This window comes from Tamandua tetradactyla, chromosome 23 (genome assembly GCF_023851605.1).
Source record: "Tamandua tetradactyla isolate mTamTet1 chromosome 23, mTamTet1.pri, whole genome shotgun sequence".
Classification (NCBI taxonomy): Eukaryota; Metazoa; Chordata; class Mammalia; order Pilosa; family Myrmecophagidae; genus Tamandua; species Tamandua tetradactyla.
This window is the reverse complement of record NC_135349.1, coordinates 47,744,270-47,763,539: the sequence shown is the minus strand read 5'-3', so window position 1 is coordinate 47,763,539 and position 19,270 is coordinate 47,744,270. Positions and strand designations below refer to the sequence as shown.

The window sequence follows — 19,270 nt, the reverse complement described above, 5'->3', positions numbered from 1 at the left end:
ATGGATGGATGGATAGACAGATACATAGATACATAAATAGGTAGAAAAAATAGAAATAGACACTATACTGTGTCGGAAAATGAGTGAACATCATGCTAGTAGTGCTTTCATTTTGATGGACAATTGAAGAAGTTGTGTTGCAAATGTGGACATGTATTATGTGAGTCTATGTATATGTATGTTATGTAGCATGAATTATATCAAATCTGTGCGCTGCTTGAATTTGATGTCTGTTACTTGTGTAAGAGTGTGGGCTCTGGCTGGTGCTACACCGTCTGAATTCCAATCTGGTCCCAGCTTACCAGTTCATGGCTTTAGGTAATTCCCTTAGCCTCAGAACTTTGAGTTTCCCTGTCTGTAATCTGGGACTAATAATGGTACCTACCACATAGAGTTGGTTTGTAGGTTAAACAAGATGAAGAATATAAAGGTCTTCTATGGTACTTGGCACACATTAGAACCCAATAAATGTAAGCATTTCCCATGATCAGTAACGTTACCAATGAATTATCCCACATGTCCATTCCATATTGTGCTGCATGCAAAGAGATTTTCTTGTACTGCATGTGAGCTCACAATAGCACGTGCATTTTCTGCTGTAGTTTATGTTGGGTTGAACGTGCATTGTGTTTTCTGTCTGCTGGATGTGCATTTTCTTGTGGTAGTTCTCTGTAATTCATTTTTGTCTCTGTTGCATCACACTTTTCCTTCATGCTTTGTTAGATGCCTCTTTCTAGTGCGTGGTACCCCATGGAGATTGTTTTGTGGTGGGTGCTCTGTTGAAGTGCATGCATTCACTATGACTTCCTGCCTAGAAGGTAATATTGCAGGGCATGTGTGAGCATTAATGATGGAGGCCATGGGATGGGTCTGCAGTTGTGTTTGGAATGGCTCACACGGTGTGTGTTTTCTTAGAGTTATTTACTAATAGTTAAAAACGGAAAGGATTTACATAAAATCAGATGATCACTTTCTCTTTTAGAAATTGCAAGACCTGATCTGATTGGCCCTACCTACCTACCAGGTAGTACTCACCTGGATTGAGGATGGTTGTCCCTCTAGGTGTGGTAAGCATATATGCAATTTGCCACAGGCCCCAGCATTCCCTATTGTCCCCTCACTTTAACACCCAGGTTCAATTGCCATTTTTCATATCCCTTGTGCTGTTTGTCTCATGCCAGTCTTGCTTCACCCATTCCCTCCCCTTTTTGCCTTCCATCATCATTGGGTATGCAGCCCGCGGCTTAACTCTGGATGTCTTTCTGGCAAGCCCAAGCAGGTTGATGAGTAAGGGAGGATGCACAGAACCCACCAAGAAGTCAAAGACCCCCTGCTTCTCCAGAAGTCCCATGCTTCTCTGGACCTGCCTGCTACATGGAAAAGCAGCCACCTGGGGTACTGACCCTGCTGATGGAGAAGAGTAGCCCTGGCCGGTCGGAGCACACGCCTGTGAAACAGAAGCGTAGTTTCCAGTAGAAGAGGTGCTCCCAGATGAAGGTGATGAGGCTGAGGGCCATAGCAGCCGCCAGCATGTAGAAGACGCCCGCCATGTTGTCGATGTCCAGCTGACTGCTCATCACCTCGTTCTTCTCATTGTGACAGATGCCCGTGAGCCACAGGGTCTCCAGCTCCTCCATCTCACCTGGACAGAACAGAGTAGCCACAGGTAGTGAGGGCTGGAGCACATACCCATGGGTCTGGGGTGGGCATACATGTGTGATCTTGATTTCCCACTTGGCTGGGTGACCTTGAGCTTACCAAATTCCCATGTACCCATTCACTAAGTGAGGACAATAATGACCATCACAGCTGCTGACATGTTGCAGGGAGGATGGAATGAAATTGTGTGCATAGAGAACTTAATACAGTCCCTGTGTGTTTGCTTTCTCATTATCATATATTTCCCTCCACCCTGATCCCAGCAATCACCTAAGCCAGGAGCAGAACAAGAGGAAAAACTGGCAGCATACTCCAGTGGTGCAACTATATTCCAACATTAATGCCATTACTTACTACCTGTGTGGCCATACATCATTTGTTTGTGAAAAGGGTGTGATAATGGACACCATGTAGAAGTATGAGCTCACGTGCAAAATCCCTAATATCCAGCTTGGCTTCTACTAACTTTTCAATAAATAAATAGTAGCTTTTGCAGAATAAATAATAGTTTTTGCAGGACTGTTGTGAAGGAAATGCCTAACACAGTGCTGGCACCTGTTGTCTGCAAATATATTCATTTCTTTATCCCTCCTCCTTTTATAGCATCCATGATTACTCCAAAGTGGCATCCCTTAAGTATTGCACTTAGGATATAAAACTTTAATTGAAAAGAGACATCCCCACTGGCTGTGAATGGCTCCTTTCCCAACTAAACACATCCCCACTTTGGTGGGCAATTAAAGAAGCAGGTGAGTTTTTCAAGGCAAAAGAAAAAGTGGGCCCACAATATTATTTTGTCTCTATTTTGTGTTCATCTTATCCAGTTGCCATTTAGGAGAAAATTCCCTGATCTAATGTCTAGCAGTTACTAAACAGCCATGACAGTTTAGTCTCTGATTCAGCCTTTATAAATTCTCTTTCAAGGACAGTGAAAATCAAGGAAAATCCATATAATGTTAAATGAAAAAGAATGACTGGGGTGTGTGACATGGCCTCGATGCCGTAATAATAGTCATACAGAACAAAATGAAGAAAATACCCCTCTTTAGATGTAATAATAGTCATACAGAAACAATTAAGCAAATACCCCAAATGTTTATATTTATTCCCTTTTGGAGAGGTTAATCATAATTACTGATTTTATCCTTGTCTATGTTTTGAAGTTTTGTGAAACTAGTATGAATTAATTTTGGTTTGCTCTCTCCCTGGAATATTCTGGCTGAACATGGAATTTTATGACCTTTTAACGATGATAAATTTTGTTTCCTCTCAACTGCTGTTGGGAAGCCTGCTAATGTTCTGTCATTGCTTTCCATGCAATCTGTATTTTCTCTCTGATACCTTTGAAAATTTTACTTTGTCTTTGATGTGGAATCTGGGTGTTTTATTTGGTCTCCTCTGGACTTAGTATGATTCTTCAATATTTTGACTAATCTCTTCAAATCCTAGAAAATTCTCATCTCTTATTTCTTTGAATATTAACTAATCCCATCTTGTTTTTATTTATTTTCTGAAATTTTTGTTAAATGTATTCTAGAACTTCTCATTCTGTCCTCCAGATTTTTCACTTTGCTCTCTATCCTACAGTTAAGTGATATTTTCCGTCCTTTTCTCTCTATCCTACACGTAAGTGATTCCCACAGATCTATTTTTCAGTTCATTTATTCTTTCATTTGTAATATTTAGCTTTATTTCTAATTTTAATTAATGAATTTCTATTACAACTTTCATTTGTTTTTTACAGAGCTGTTCATATTGTTTTTACAGATCTACCTATTTTTTTTCCATAATGTTATGATTTGAAAACTTTTGTGTATTTAATCATTTCAAACCTATGGCCATCTTTCAGGTTATTCCCCTGCCATCCAGTCCTGTCCCCTACCCCCTCCCGTGGTTCTCAGGATTCTCATTCTCTTGTCTGTTGTGTGTGAGGATGCTCATGGTGGATTATTTCCTTGTGCCATCTGTAAATTTTGGTCATGGGCTAATCTTCCACGGTTGTTCTCCCCCAGTCTCCCATGGGCGTCCCAAGTAATCTAGGTTTTAGAAATTCCCTAGAAAGAGCTTCTGTGCTCACCGCTGACATGGCTCAAGGGGTGGTTCCAGATTTTGAATAAACATTTTTATGCTGTAATTACTGCACCATTTGAGTGGTCTTGCATTGGAAACCCCATATCCGCTTGGGTTTTAATATCTCACCCAGAGCCTCAAATACAGGGCAAGCCTCCTCGTACTTGACTTGCTTTGGTGGACAGAATTTTCTCAGTCATCTTTTCCCAGACTAAGTGATTCATTGAAGGTCTCAGCTATTGCCTAACCAATTTCTATCCTCCCTTTGCACAGGCTCTGTTGCTTTCCTAGGATCTACACCCGTTTGGGATGCCACAGCAGAAGCTGAAGCTTACCATTGGAAAATCCCATTGCCCTTTGCTTCTGGAACCTGCAGACTTCCCTTTCTTTTGAGCTTGGCTGTGTTTTTTAGGTGTGTGTTTGCACATTTTTTTTTTATTGCTTTACCAGTTTAATACAATTTATTTTTAGAGGAATTGTAGGTTTACAGGAAGATCATGCAGAAAATATCCCATATCCCTGCCCCTTTTTTTTTTTTAACATTTTGCATTAGTGGGGTACCTTCATCATAATTGATGAGAAAATATTATTGTAATTGTACTAGTAATTATAGTCTGCAGTTTATATTAGGGTTCATTGTTTTTAAGGTAGTGTCCTAGGGTTGTTTCTTATTTTAAATTTGAATTCTAGCAACATACATACCACCTAAAATTTCCCCTTTTAACCACATTCCGATTGTAATTATATATTATATTCTCAATGTTGTGTTATCATCACCACCATCCATTATCAAAACCCTTCCATCACGCCAAACAGAAACTCTGCCGCAATTAGGAATTAATTTCCCATTCCCCACTCCCTCCCCAGTTCCGGGTACCCTGTGTGCTTTTCATCCTGTATTTTGATGTATTTGCAACTAGGAAGGAGGCCCACGTCTTCCAGCACACCACAACCACAAACACAGAAAAAATGCCATATATATTTATGTGGGAAAAGGGAAACTTACTTCCCTTATAAATTCTTCACCCACAAAGGGTGAGGGTTCATCAGTGGTGCAGAAAAGTGATGGGAAGGGGATTTCTTGGTAATCAACTCCTTACCTTCTAATAAGCCGCTGCTTCCTTCTCCCAATGACGAATGGCACAAGAGTCTCTGCCATGTCCCCTCACTGTCCATCCAGCATCCCACAAACTCATCCAAATACCCCTGTCCGCCATGTGCTTTAGGCAAAACACAATAGCTTCCTTTTCTCCTAAAAATACCACCACCACCCTTTCAAAAATACAACGTATGTTGGCTTCTCTTTTCCTTTGGTGTCCCAATGTGAGGACACCAAATGAGTCTTCTCACCTTGACTCATCAAATCTCCTGAGTCTCTTCCTCTGGGTGCTGTCACCAAGACAGTCAGGTTTGTAGGCTTGTACCAGGGATGGCCTGAGAATATGAAACATCGTCTGGATTCCTTTCAGGGTATAAATGTAAAGACTGTTTTCTCTGCCCTTTGCCCAGATGCCTTCCTTTAGAATAAGTCACCTTGGTGGAGCAGAGCAGGACTCTGACAGGAGAGCAAATGCACATTTCTCAATACCAATTATGGCCTGTTCAAATCATTTTCCAGTTAATCGTTTCCTGCCGGTGGCCCTTCTTCTACTAGCGCGCTGAGCTGTGTCTTCAAATATTTTCTTATTTCATTTTTAATTTACTCCAGTATATTATGCTCTCCTTGAGGGAAATCAGGGACCGTGTTTTATGATTTTCGCATTTCTCATGGCCTATAGCACACAGGAGGTGCTCAATCCATATTTTCTGTTTCTGTTTGTTTCCTCACATCCCCAGGCTCAAATTGGGAAGGACTACAAAACTGCTCAGTGCAGATCCACTTGTGAGCTTTCCTGCCGTAGAAACAGAGGCGGTGCAAAGCAGAAGGGAACTTGCAGTGGGCTCAGAATGAAAAGGCTGCGAGGTGTGCATGCTCTTTGCCAGGGTGAGTATCAATGGCACTCTTCCAAGCAGCGGCCCCGGGAAGCTCATTCCACTGTCAGCTTCTCCCATTACAAAGAGGCCGCCACTCTTCCTGAACTGGAGCTGGGAAATGGGACGGCCATTTAAATCTCTTTCCTGAGGCCAGTTTCGTTCTCTCCAGGCAGACGCAGGTGCTTTCCTGGGAGCAGTGGAGGCTCAGACTGCATTGTGCTTACAGCCACACCCATCTCATCTTTCTCCCCCTATCCTGAGGACAGGTCTTCCAGGATTCGCAAAACCCGATGTTTCTCAGTTTACACCTCAAATGTTAGGGACCTCAGGAGCACTTGCAGAACTCCTTTCCATCATGTAAAAATGATGTCTGTTAAAAAATTCTTCCTATGTCAGCTTCAGAGCATCCACAGGTGCCTTCTGTACCGGAAAGGAAAGCCAAATACCAGTGCTGTCTCCTTTCCCCAGGGCTGCCAGTTGGGGGCACAGGAGTGGGGTTTCAAGAGTTGGGAACCGGAGAAATGCAATATCTAAAAAGTGAGGACATTCCTATAATCCAGAGTGCTTGGAACTCCACTGGAGGAAATGGATAACAATTCTGCTGAGAGTTCATTTATGCCCAAAAGTTACCCACGGCACGAGGAAATGATCCACCGTGAGAGTCTGCACACACACCAGACAGAAGAGCAGGGATCCCATGAACTGGGCAGATGGGGGGAAAATCCACAGGCCTTTCAGTTTGAAACTATTATATATATGAAAGTTTTAAGAACGGTAAAAAGGAAGGGTACACTATGGAAAAAAGAACAGGCAGCTCTGTAAAAGGGCCAAATGAATGCCTCCATGGAAAAGAGAGGTTTTGTGTTTGCTTCTTTGGTGGCTTCAAGGGTTTTCAATGCACCCGTGTGTGTCTGAACAATTTTATACTGTAATTACTGCACCATTTAAATAGTAGACATTTGGCCCACTATACTCACTTGGAGTATAACGTATTCACCTCCCAGGAGTTTTGCTAGAATTAAATGAGATTGCAGGCACGAGTGCCTGGCACTTGGTGATCACTCAATAAAATGTATTGCTGGAGATGTTATTTCCTGCCTGAAGCCAGCGAAGCTGGGAGATGGGTAGGAGATAACAGAGGAGGCACTGGGGTCTGGGACTCACTTCCGTTGGCTGCTTGGGTGAAGCTGCGAGAGGCTGGATGAGATCTGGAGGACTGACCGGACAAAAGGTGCAGAAAGGACACAGACAGTGTGGATGCAGGCATGGAAATGGAGATGTTCACATTCTCCTTCACCCACACACAGGGTCAAAGCCTGGGTTTCAGATGTGCAAGAAGAAATACACTGGAAATCAACTAGACACCAGCTAGCAAATCATAAGCAAGAATGTTTCAGGCAGAAAACATGAGAAGGAGCTGCAAAAGGAAACAGCCTTCCCGGCAGAGGCTGGGGAGCATGTCAACTCATCCATGAGGTCCAGAGAGTCACGAGGAGGTGATATCAGAGTAAATGTTGGAGTCAGATGGCCTGCATGCCACTCCTGCCTTCAGCACTCTCTGGCCATTTGATATTGATCCAGTTATCTAACCAGCCACACACCCACTCATTCATTTATTCATTCATTTTTCTGTTCTTTACCTCACAAATTACATAAAATCTGCAATGCGTCAGGCTCTGTGCCAGAACTTCCAAAAATTAACTCACGTTGCCCTCCTATCAATTTAATGTCACTGGTCCCCTGATTATCCGTGTTTTTTTCAGATGAATAAATGAAGGCACAGAGAGGTCAAGGGATTTGCTCCATCTCTCTGAGCTCTGGCTTTAACATCTATAAAGTGGGAGTATAGCAGTACTCACCTCATAGGAGTATTGTTACAACCCAGTGGGACTGCAGGGATACAGCAATTGCTCAATCCTAAGCATTGCTGGTGATATTTTTAGGCCTTGCGTAAAGCCAGGGTACCTGGGTGGCAGGGAGAATCCACAACCCTTCCAACTCATGGTGTCTGTGATTCCAAGAGTGTGTGGCAAGAGAGGGAGCTGAGCTCTTCAAGAAGACTCTGTTACATCCAAAATACAAGAAATCAATTCCTTATTTGCCGTCAGATTCATTCTCAGCACTTCCAGCGGGACTGCAGTTGCTTTACAGATTAGATTCATTCTGTTCTGTAACGCTGCCTGAGAGAGCTAAGGGGAAGGGTTTTATAGCAAAGTGACTTAGCCTTTAGACTCCCCGAGTGTCTCTTCCACCAAGTCGGTTGTGAAACCTCCATTTCCAACCTGCACCTTTTCGGCTTGGTCCAAGGCCTGAGGATTTGTCGAGACACATCTTCTAAATGCAGCCCCCGTGCAGCCCCTCATAGGCAGCCATCCACATATTCTTCCCTCAGCTTCTGACCAAATCACTAGACCCTCGGTTGGGACCTCATGAGAGGAGATAACGTGTGGTTCCGCGAAGCCGGATTTGATGTCCTGTTTCATTTCTGGTCAAGGAAGCAAATGCTTTTTCCGTTCCCTGTAGACTTCCTTTTAGTCTGCTTTTGGCACTTATTTGTTAACTCACTCATTCATTTATTTGAAAAACAAAACATTGATAAAGGGCTTAACCCATGGTAGCTCCCATGCTATGAACCTCTATACTTTGATATAGAGATGGCTGTTGGTCTCCAACCTCTCAGAGTTCAGGCTCTCATGGGAGAGTGTACCATACACACCAGTTCCTATGACAAACTGCGATGACTGAACTTGTTTGGGGCTGGAGGCACACAGAGTCCTCTGAGGTGAGAGAGTGGCTCAGAATTGCAGGGAAGGCAGAAGTGAACAAAGGATGGGGCCTGAAGGGCGGGAGCCGGATGGCAAAGGACTGGGCTAAGGCGCTTTGGCCATCCTGGGAACAGTGTAGAGGGCCACTGAGTGGGTCTCTGGTGCACTCCCTCTCGGCTGTGGGCTTAGGGGACCTGAGCTTCATCAGCTCTGTCCATGCTCTACCAGTTTGGACCCCAGGACCAGAAACCCTGCGGCTCCTCACCTGGAAGGTCGGGGGAACGGTGTGAGTGGGTGCAAATCTGGACAATGGTGCCGCAGCATGGAAGAGGATGGACAGTGGCACATTTTATCCCAGGGACACAACCGCTAAGGGACTTACTCTGGCCTCACAGGCAGGCAGAACCTGCAGACTAAGCTGTCTTGGAAATGTAGCAACTGGAAGCACCCACTAGCCATCCCAAAGAAATAGGTGACGAGGTCCACTGTAACCTGTCATCAGTATCACCATCTCCCACCAACTATTTACTCTGGAGATTCTTGCTGTGTGAGATTTGCTGACAGTCCGGCATCCCTATCTTTGGGGTACAGCTCTGGGGTCTCTGCTCCCAAAAAGTGTTCCCTGAATGTAAGGAAAGTGGATCTGAGACCATGGTTTCCTCTTCCATGAAATACCCTGGATTTTTCTTCAATATAAAATCTGTCAAACTAGCATATAATTGCCCCTTGCTTCTAAGTCCTACCCACTGGGAGATGAGTTTATCCAAGAGAGGGATCTTGCCTTCTTCTTGTATCCCCCGAATCCCTGGCACAGGGGTTGACACATAATAGGTGTTCACTAGAGTTGTGTTGAATGCAGATGATCCAAGGCTCCTCTCCTTGACTGTGAGCCATAGGTCTGAGGATTGGCTAAAGCCCAAGAGGGGAAGGAATCTGTGAAAGCTCAGGGAAGGGGGTCAGTGATAGTTCCTGAGACCCTGAAAACCATGGCTGGCCTCTGGACAGGCATGTCTCGATCAAAGACGCCAGCAGCTGAGCCCGGTGGTTCCCCACAGAGAGTGAACTTCCATCTATAGCCGACGACGTAGGATGATGTCGGTGCTGAGCCCGTTGGGGTTGGCTGTGAACACCGAGAGGGGAGCCGACCTCTTTTCAATCCTGTTTCATGTCCTTCCCAGGGATCGGGCACTTTGGGTTTAGCAGGAGTTCATTTGCAATTGGAAATGGCAAAGGAATAGCTTTCTTTGCAGAAAAATCTAGGTCAACATCAACTTCAGGCTCCTGTTCTCCCTGAGAACACTCGGTGGCTGGGACCTCTGAGCTGGGGTCCCGAGAGTGTGGACAGTTTGGGGTCTGCCCACTGGGGGCCAGTCCTAGCCGTGTCCACTGCCCTGCACGTGGAAGGAAGCTGCAAGTAGGTTCTGGGGTGTGGTCTGTGGCCTTGGAACACAGTAAGGTCAGCCAGACCATGTGCACACTGGCCTTGGGCTTGGCTTCATTAACGCCACACTAACTCTTGACTCAAAGCCACGCAACCTTGGGTCTGGAAATCACAGTCTTCTGGAGCCTTTGACATCTGCATCCAGAATCTCTGCGGGTCGCAGTGCCATTTTCTGGATAGAAAAAAAATGCCTTGGGTGGTGGTGGCAGAGAGGGGTCTAGTACAAGTTTATGGATACAAAGAGATTTGGAAGATAAATCTCCCTTATTCGAATGTCGGAGCATTCAATTTCCCTATAATGAGGAAATTTTCACAATCCAGAATAGAAATAGGGTTAGACTTAAATGTATCCATTCAGGTGCAGAGATGGGATTCCTTTGGCATTAATGTTTATCCATGCTTTCCAACTGAGGTTTCTGCCCTGTGGATGGAACTTTAGCATTGTAGAATTCATCACTGCTCGTCATTCATCATCTGGGTAAGATTTAATGAGCTGTGTGACCAGTTCTGCAAATCTGATACAGGTCATTTTATACACACAGGTCCCTAACCCACGTGTGTTTGAGCAAAAAAAAAAAGGAATAGAGGAAGGACAAGTGAGCAACTCCATTAAGTGCAAAACAATGCACGTGATCACAATTTTGCATTTAAGAGATGGAGTTGGAGAGAGATTATTCTCTGGAGTAAGCCTGCAGAATAATTGCGAGGATCCTAGGAAACCCTGTGTATACCAAGCATTTCTGGAGTTTTCTCAAACAATTTGTTTCACACCTATATCATGGCCAAGCTGATACGATTCAAAAATAAACTGCACTTACGGGAATAAATGAATTCATATTAAATTTTTGACATTACACATTTTTGCAGTCGAGAGTCCCCCATTCCGATGACTCATTGCGTAGCCTGTGAGGACTGTTAAATATCACAAAAGGGTCCTGTGTTTTCAAAGGCTGCAGATGTAAGAACAAAAAGGATAGCAATAACCCCACATTCTGTGCCAAGAAATATCCCCTTTCCTTCTGCAAGGAAAACGACATCACTGATTTTGTCTCCTGTTTGTTATTGAAGTGCTGCTAATCAGCTCCCTGAGCCTATAGAAGCCTTGAGCAAAGGGATTAGCTCCATTTTAGCTGAATTCCCCAATGCCTTGGACAGTGCAGTGAGCTCAATAGGCACTTGAGAATTGGTTGTGGAATGAAGGAGAATGAGAAGGAGGGAGTGGAAAGGGAAGAAGTGGAGAAGAAGGAGAGAGAGAGAGAGAGAGAGAGAGAGAGAGAGAGAGAGAGAGAGAGAGAGAAGGAGAGAAGGAGAAGGAGCTAGGAAGAAGGGAGAGGAAGAAAGAGAACTTTTGTGGAAAGGACCTGAATCACTTGGTGGTGCCATCCCTAAAAAAAGCAGGCATAAGATTTGTTTTTCTTTTCATGGGGAGTGTGGGGAGCAGTGTGGAAGGCTGCCTTAGGCCTTAAGAGAGCATCACGCCTGCTTTAGGGGCGGCTGGACCCCTCTCCCTTATCCTGAGTCTGAAGTACCAGATGGAGGTGAGGCCATGACCTCAGGAGGAATGAGAGAGCACACAGAGATGGGAGAGGGCCGGGTTCAAATTCCAACCCAGGAAAGTATGTGGAGCAGACTTTACAGCCTTCCACACTATTGTACTATTGATACATCTGATGCCAGGTTATATGAATTGTCATGGCTTGAATTGTGTGCCCCCAAAAGAAATGTTGAAGTCCTAACTGCCAGTACCCCCAAAATGCGACTTTATTTGGAAATAGGGCTGTTGTAGATAGAATCAGTTAACTTAGCATGAGTTCATATGAGGTCTTTAGGGCGGGCACTTGATCTCAAATGACTGGTGTCCTTTAAAGTGAAAAGAGACAGACAGAAAAGAGAAGATGACCATAAGATGATGACAGTGAGACTGAAGTGCTGCAGCTGGAAGCCAAGGGATGCCAACAATGCCCAGCAAAATGCGGGAAATCAGGAAGAGGCAAGGAAGGATCCTCTCCCACAGCTTGTAAGGTCCTGCTGACACCATGATTTCTGACGTCTACCCCCAGAAGGGTGAAACAATCAATTTCTGTTGTTTTAAGTCATCAAGTCTGTGGTACATTATTACAGCAGTTCTAGGAAACTAAGACATGAACCGAGGTGATAAAATAAATACGTGCTGCAGGAGGATAGAATTGACTCTCTAGATTACTGGCCATGATCACCCCACAACTTCCAGCCACATGGCCTCTGTGCTGGTTTGAAAGGAAGTATGCCCTCTAGAAAAGCCATGTGTTAATCAAAATCCCATTTCATAAAGGAAGAATAATTCCTATTCAATACATACAGTATTGAATCATCTCCCTGGATGATGTGATCTAGTCAAGAGTGGTTGGTATTGATATGTCTCCACCCACTTGGGTGGGTCTTGATTGGTTTATTGGAGTTCTATAAAAAAGGAAACATTTTGGAGAAAGGGAGATTCGGGGAGAGCAGAGCAGAACGACATAGCCACGAGAAGCAGAGTCCACCAGCCAGCGACCTTTGGAGATAAAGAAGGAAAATGCCTCCTGGGGAGCTTCATGAAACAGGAAGTCAGGAGAGAAAAATAGCAGATGATGCCATGTTTGCCATATGCCCTTCCAGCTGAGACAGAAACTGTGACTGTGTTTGCCATGTGCCTTTCCAGATGAGCAGAGAAACCCTGAACTTCATCGGCCTTCTTGAACCAAGGTATCTTTCCCTGGATGCTGTTAATTGGACATTTCTATAGACTTATTTTAACTGGGACATTTTCTTGGCCTTAGAACTGTAAACTAGCAACTTATTAAATTCCCCTTTTTAAAAGGCATTCTGTCTCTGGTATTTTGTACTCCGGCAGCTAGCAAACTAGAGCAGCCTCTGGTGAACCCACTGAGGGTTCAGTTGTATAAGACTGCTCTACCTCGTGTAGAAGGAAGAGAAACGACACTCTAAATTGGAGGACACTCATGCACTGCTGGTGGAAATGTAAATTAGCTGCACCTTTTCAGAAATCTCTTTGCAAGCATCTACTAAAGCTGAGTATATGCATAGTCTATGACCCAGCAACTCCATTTCTACATTTATTCCCCTTCCCAAAAGTAGCAATATACCTACACATACCAAAACTGTACAAGAATGTTCAAAGCAGTCTAGAAATGATGCCAAATTCCATTAACCATAAATGGATAATTAAATGCTACTATATTTCAACAATAGAATACGATACACCAGTGAAAAAGAATGAGCTATGGTTACATTCAGCAATATATACTAATCTCATAAAAAATACGAACGAGTTATATGTTGCACAGTTACATATTTTTGATGTTTTAGAGGAGGCAAAACTAATCCGTGGTCATGGAAATATAGTGGAAGTTTATTATTATAAATTTTATATTATAAATTATACTTGGGTTACACACAAGTAGAGGCCCTGAGGAAGTTTTTTTGGGGGGTTGATCATTTTCTATATCATGATCTGGGTGGCAGTTATACTGTTGTAGAAAAATTAGCCAGACACTGAGGTTATGCACTATAATAAATGCTATAGTTTACAGAGGATAAAAAAACCCGAGTAGCATATTATGGGTGTAAGGTTTTCTTCTTTTGAGGGGCTCAAGAGAGGGGAGAATAAGGAAAGCAGAAGAAAACAGTTTTTCTAAACAAGAGAGAAATGAAATATTTCTTTATTAGTGTGACATCTGTTTGCAAAGAGAAAAATGTCTTATTAGGGACATGAGATATAAATTCGTCCATATTGTAGCAATCATTTAAAAATGATTAATTAAATGACCTTTGTCATTTAAGCCAGATGTCAGAAATCGTTTCCTGTAAAGAGTCAGTTAGTAAATACTTTCAGTTTTCCAGGCCATAGGGTCTCTGCTGCAGCTATTCAATTCTGCCATTATAGCACAGAAACAGCCGCAGCCAATGGGTAAATGAATGGGCTGGACTGTGTGCTAATAAAACTTTTTTATAACAATAAAGCTTTTGGTGATGAGCCCAGGATGGCCAAAGGCATCAAAAAGGCAAATAAAATAAAAAAGCAAACTATGTATATGAACAATCACAAATCCCACTTTAAGTGGGGCCCAGCACTGTTATCATCTATGAAAGTTACGGAGCACTTCCTGGTGGATAGACACTCTATGCAGCTGTCTCACGCATTGCATCATTTAACTCCGTGAGGTCGGCGCTGTTACAATCTGCAATTTAAAGTAGAGGAAATTGGACCTTTTAAAGGTTAAATCACTTTCTCAAGGTCATAGAGCTGATACAGACGAGTTGGTCTCAAATTCAAACCCAAAACCTCTGTACTTAACCACATTCCGTGCTTTTTTTTTTTTTTTTTGCATCAAATATTACAACCAAAGGTTTAACAAATGAAGGAGGATGTGTGTCCGTCACAATCAGACGCTGCAAACTTGAAATACATATAATGTTCATCTACACTTATATTGTAAATATATAAATGGGCAAAAAAAGGTGAACAGATATCTCACTTGTTTTTTTCATTTTCATTAATATTCAAGGGAATCTAAAGTAGAGCAACCCTTAGATACCACTTTGTACCTTCTAGAAAAGCTTTAAAAAGGAGATGAAATGCTGGTGGGAGGAGAGGGTAATGCCCAATGCTTACTAAATTGTTGTAAAATGGCTACATTGATTTATAAGTAGTAATACTTTAAATGGGACCAATTCTTTTGGGTATTAATATGGCGCTATATAGCAAGACTCACAGAGATGTTTATAACCATTAAGCTTTCAAATTCTCCTTCAAGAGTTTGTTGCAAACAAGCAATTCAAAAGAAAATATATATAAGCATGAAGATGTTCCCTCATTATCTAAATTAGCAAAAAGAGAATGTTTAATATTAGGAGAACAATGCAAGGAATCATGGTTTAATAATGATGACATTTTACTTAAAAGTTAAGATAACCATGAGGACCAGATTATGCAGCAATAGGAAAGAAATATTTCTAAATCGATGGTAAGTGAAATAGTGAAATATAAAAGGGTATATAACTGAGAATTATAATTATTTAAGGAATTATGTCTGCAAGTAACAGGGACCAGGAGGCAATATGTAAATTGAAAACAATTAAGTTAGTAGATTGGAGTGATATTTTATGTATATTTATATACTGTAGCCTTTTCAATTAAACATGTTTAAAAATGTAGATGGAGGGATTTGGGGCCACCGTTTAGCCAGCCCATAAATCCTGCGAAGCTCTGTGGCCTGTGTTTGCCTTACCAGCAAGCCGTTCTTTATATCTTATTTCACCTCTCCTGGTTCTCCCGACATTTGGCTTTCTCTAGTTTGACTGTTTCCTTCCGTGTCACGTACGGGTTTGGCATCACTGACCTTGTTCTAATCCTGGTGTCAGATTGGTAATAAACACAGAGAATGGATCTCAACAGACCTGTCGAGAAATTCGCTGCAAACTTATGCAGATAAAAATCCTTGGAGCTTTGACGCAGAGGGAGAGTCGATTGCTCTCCGGAATACTTATGAATTTTATCTATTCCTTAAGTAAGTACTGTTCCATTATTATTCCAAATACGTCTCCACTTAAAATTAAGAAGGAGATAAACAAGTCTAATTTTTATGGCGCCATCTGCTCACAGGCCAATGAAGAAGCAGTTAAGCCCTTTCCAGCTAATCTCTGATTGTGACGGACACACGTCCTCCTTTGAAAAAATTTCATTTCTGAATGAACAGTTGGCTCTGGACATCATTTCTAGGTCATTGGACGGTTAAAGTGACTTAGCTCCTGAGGCATCAAAATGGACATTAATCATCACCCATACCCTCTGGGTAATCTTCATGGAAGCTGCTATTTTATGCATAAGTTAGGCTTGTACACTTGCAGAAGTCATCCACACAGAGTGAGAGCCATAAGGAAATCCATAGGAAAAATCAGACTTGGTCAACCCATCCTCAATCACTGGTCTATAGCCACCCTTCCCAGGAGGTTTCCAATGAGACCAAATCCCCATATGCAGGGAATCAGAAGAGCCATTCTGCCTAAATTTGCTTCCAGACATGATTTAATCGACAGAACCACTGGCTTGGTTCTTGCTCCAGTGTGGGGCTTTCCATCTTGCCTGCTTCGTTTTTAGCACTGTTACTGTCCATAATGAAAATGAAATCTTTGGAAGCAACCAAGACCTTTGAGTATACCTGGATCCTCGCTGTGTGAAGATGAAGCCTAGTTGACCATGTCTTTTACCCACAGCCCTGGATCTCCTGGCTCTTATTGTGCTGGCTGACGTGACAAAGCTAAGGTGCACACCACTCACTCCGCACGTTCTCACAGCCACCAAGGTGTCTAGATGTGCAAAACCATCAGGAGCCCTGAGGCAGGGGGATGGCTGAAACCCAGAGTGAACGGAGTCATGTGTTGGCCAACGAAACTTGTATCCTGCACTTGTCGGTCAGAATGTGATGCCTCCGAATGCTAAATACTGATGTTATTAAGAGTAGTTCTTAAATCTTTTTGTGTCTCAGAATCACCCAAAGCAGACGTTAAAAAATGCCCCAGGGGGTTGAAAATTGGGTATCTGCATATTTAGCTGGCTCCCCAAAGCGATTCTGATGGACACTAAAGAATCAAAATCATCTTCCTATGTAAGGTAACAGCTAAGGTAACGGAGCAGGAGTTTTTAGTCATTTTTATATCCCACCATCTGGCACCTAGAAGCTGTTGAATGAATGACTAGCAGGGAGAATGAACGAATGAATGAACAAATGAGTGATTACATGGGGAGGTTTTGTAAATAACGCCCCATCCTTGCTAAGTCGGATCACGAAGTTCTTGATTTACAGAGTAGCTTAGCTCAGCCCTAACTGTGAATTCTGTCTTTGAAGACTCAATTTGATTAAAACACATTTAGCAAGGAACAATAACTTTCTGAAATGCTGGGGATTATGCAGCTCTGCGGAGCTCTGTGGGGAATGAGCAATTCCGGCAACCAGGATGGGTCTTTGTGAACCTGGAGAGGCTGTTTTGCAAGCCTGTATCGGGGCCAAACATTAGACTTCTCTTAATTACAGTCTGCCCTTGTTTTATTTCTTCTCAGATTTTGCTTCTGGGTTCTGAGTTTTCCCCAAACTGCCAGGGTTGAAGGATCTAAAAAATGAAGCTGGGCCAGTTTCCCTGCTGCCGGGGCCCGAGGCATGGACGAGTCTCCTTCATTCTCGACAAATGGGGAAAAAAAAATGTGTAGGGCAGTTTCTCTTCCACCCTCACGTCTGTCACCATGTCATTTTGTCCAGTATCATCTGCAGTGGGACCAGTGCTGTCCCATCAGTGAAAGACGGAGGGACATTGAACCTGGGATCTGACTGCCCTACTCATGAGTCAAAGCTTTGCCCCTTTCCAGATGAGAATTAGGAGATGTCTACGAAGGTTACGGAAGATGAAGAAGCAATATTGTGTAAGGATTGAAGCAAAACCACAGAAGCCAGCTTGCCTAGCTACCAATCCCCCTAGCTGGTGATTTAACACAGGACTTAACCCCTCTATGACTTGGTTTCCTTATCTGTAAACAAGGATTAGTAATCACCACCCGTGTCATTAGAGAACTATATGAAACGGATACGTATAAAGGTTCAGGTTATTTTGTGACTCCTTCCGGAAGTCTTACCTATTATTGCAAATACCTATAAAAAGAAAAATGATGACGGTAGCTGTTTAACCACTTCCTTTTCGGAAATGGAAAATTCTCCCTTCCCTTCAAAAGGGGTTCTCAGATTCTTACCTCCAACTCTCCTCCAAATCCCCCATCCTTATTTCAGTGTTTATGTCTTTACAAGGGCCGAGCCTGGTAGTTGCGAAAGGGGTTGCTGAGTCATCTCAGGACAGGCAACTATGTCAAGAAGAAATTCTGGCAGCGGAAGCCAGAAAGAGACAGATCAGGAGTGAGTCAGCCTCACGCCGACACCCTGGAGCTGAGACGGGAATGGACGGTTCTGAGGCGCTGAGATTTCTTTGGTTTCACTAGCAATGTGGTTAACTGCTCAGCTGCACCAATCCAGCCTGCCCGGTGGGTGCCCAGGCTGAACACTCCCAAACTAATCCCTGAGCAAGCAGCGCCCTCTAATCCCCCTTCTCTCACTCCTTCCTTTCTTTGCCTGCCTTATCTACCCCCCCCATCTTCTTCTTCCCCCTTTCCTTCCATTTTGACTCTCTTCTTTCTCTTCTTTTTCACTCTGTCATTTTCTCCCTCCTCTTCTTTTTCTTTCACCTTCGTATTTTTCCCTACATATTTCTGTCTCTTCTTGCCCTCTTCATCCTACTTATTCCTCCTTATCTTCCTTTTCTCATTTAATCTTCTCTCTTCCCTTATGAGAACCGAGCAAGCTACAATTTTAAGTCTTCTGTGCCCTTCTTATCTTTCTTTAAAGAGTTTGGGTGTCGGCAGGGCAGGAGTAACAGATGTGAACAGTGTGCCTCAAAGGAATTTTAACAGTGCACTTCTGTGGGCTGGGGAGGGGAGGCGGTGGCGAGGAGGTGGTCAGTGGACACTGGGCACCCAGTTTAAAGGTGAAGAAACAGGTTCAGAGAAGCTAAAATGTCCAAAGTCCCAGGGTTAGGAAGCTGCAAAACCTTCCAATTTACCCCTCTGTTTTCCTTGCTAAATGCCACAAGAATGCTGTCACCTCAGAGCCAAAGGAGTTATAGGAAGAGCCTGTGGCCCAGAGCCGGGTCTTTAAGGACATCTTCATGGAGGACACATGGGCTGGCCCCGAAGTCAAATCAAGAAATGGAGTTAGGGGAAGAGGAGAGGAGCAACTCCATATGTAAAGGGGGTTACATGGAAGACTCTATGCCCCCAGGAAAGAATTACAAGTGACAGAATTTTCCAATGCTTTAGAAAGTTGAGTGGGAAAATATTTAGGGGTGGAAGTGGTCTTCAGTGCTTTCCTGAAACCACACTCCATAGTATTCCCAAGACAGCCAAAAAAAGCCCAGCTGTGAAGCACCCCCCGGATGTGTCTGTAGAGTGGAGTCTTTGCAGAGGGCTGGGCATCCATCTCTGGGCTGTGGGGACACCCGGCTCTCCCAGAGCTCAGACATCAGCCCAAAGGCATTAAGACGGATACTGGGACAGGGCAGTGCTGAGGACATTTAGCCACCATCTAGGGGCCCAGAGTGGTTTATGAGGATCCTAGTTAGATACACAAAGGACCTCTGCAGCTACATGAGCACTCTCCACTCTGGCCGGCAGCACAGGGTTGCTCTCCGTCTAGCACCAGCCGGCTTGCTTCAGTGGGAGGGCAGCCGAAGTGTAGCATAAAGGAACCAGGAAGGCAGCCCTGACTACTTGGAGGCAGGGAAT

The 19,270-nt window shown here is 43.5% G+C and overlaps 1 protein-coding gene across 2 annotated transcripts in view; it reads right to left on the bottom strand.

The window, feature by feature from the left end:
• The window catches only part of GRIN2A (glutamate ionotropic receptor NMDA type subunit 2A), a 421,881-nt gene that overhangs the window by 9,653 nt on the left and 392,958 nt on the right, over nucleotides 1–19,270 (bottom strand). For both annotated transcript variants that reach the window (XM_077141849.1, XM_077141850.1), the window contains exon 11: nucleotides 1,404–1,642. In XM_077141849.1, the coding sequence (XP_076997964.1) occupies nucleotides 1,404–1,642 (239 nt within the window). The remainder of the gene's footprint in view (nucleotides 1–1,403; nucleotides 1,643–19,270) is intronic.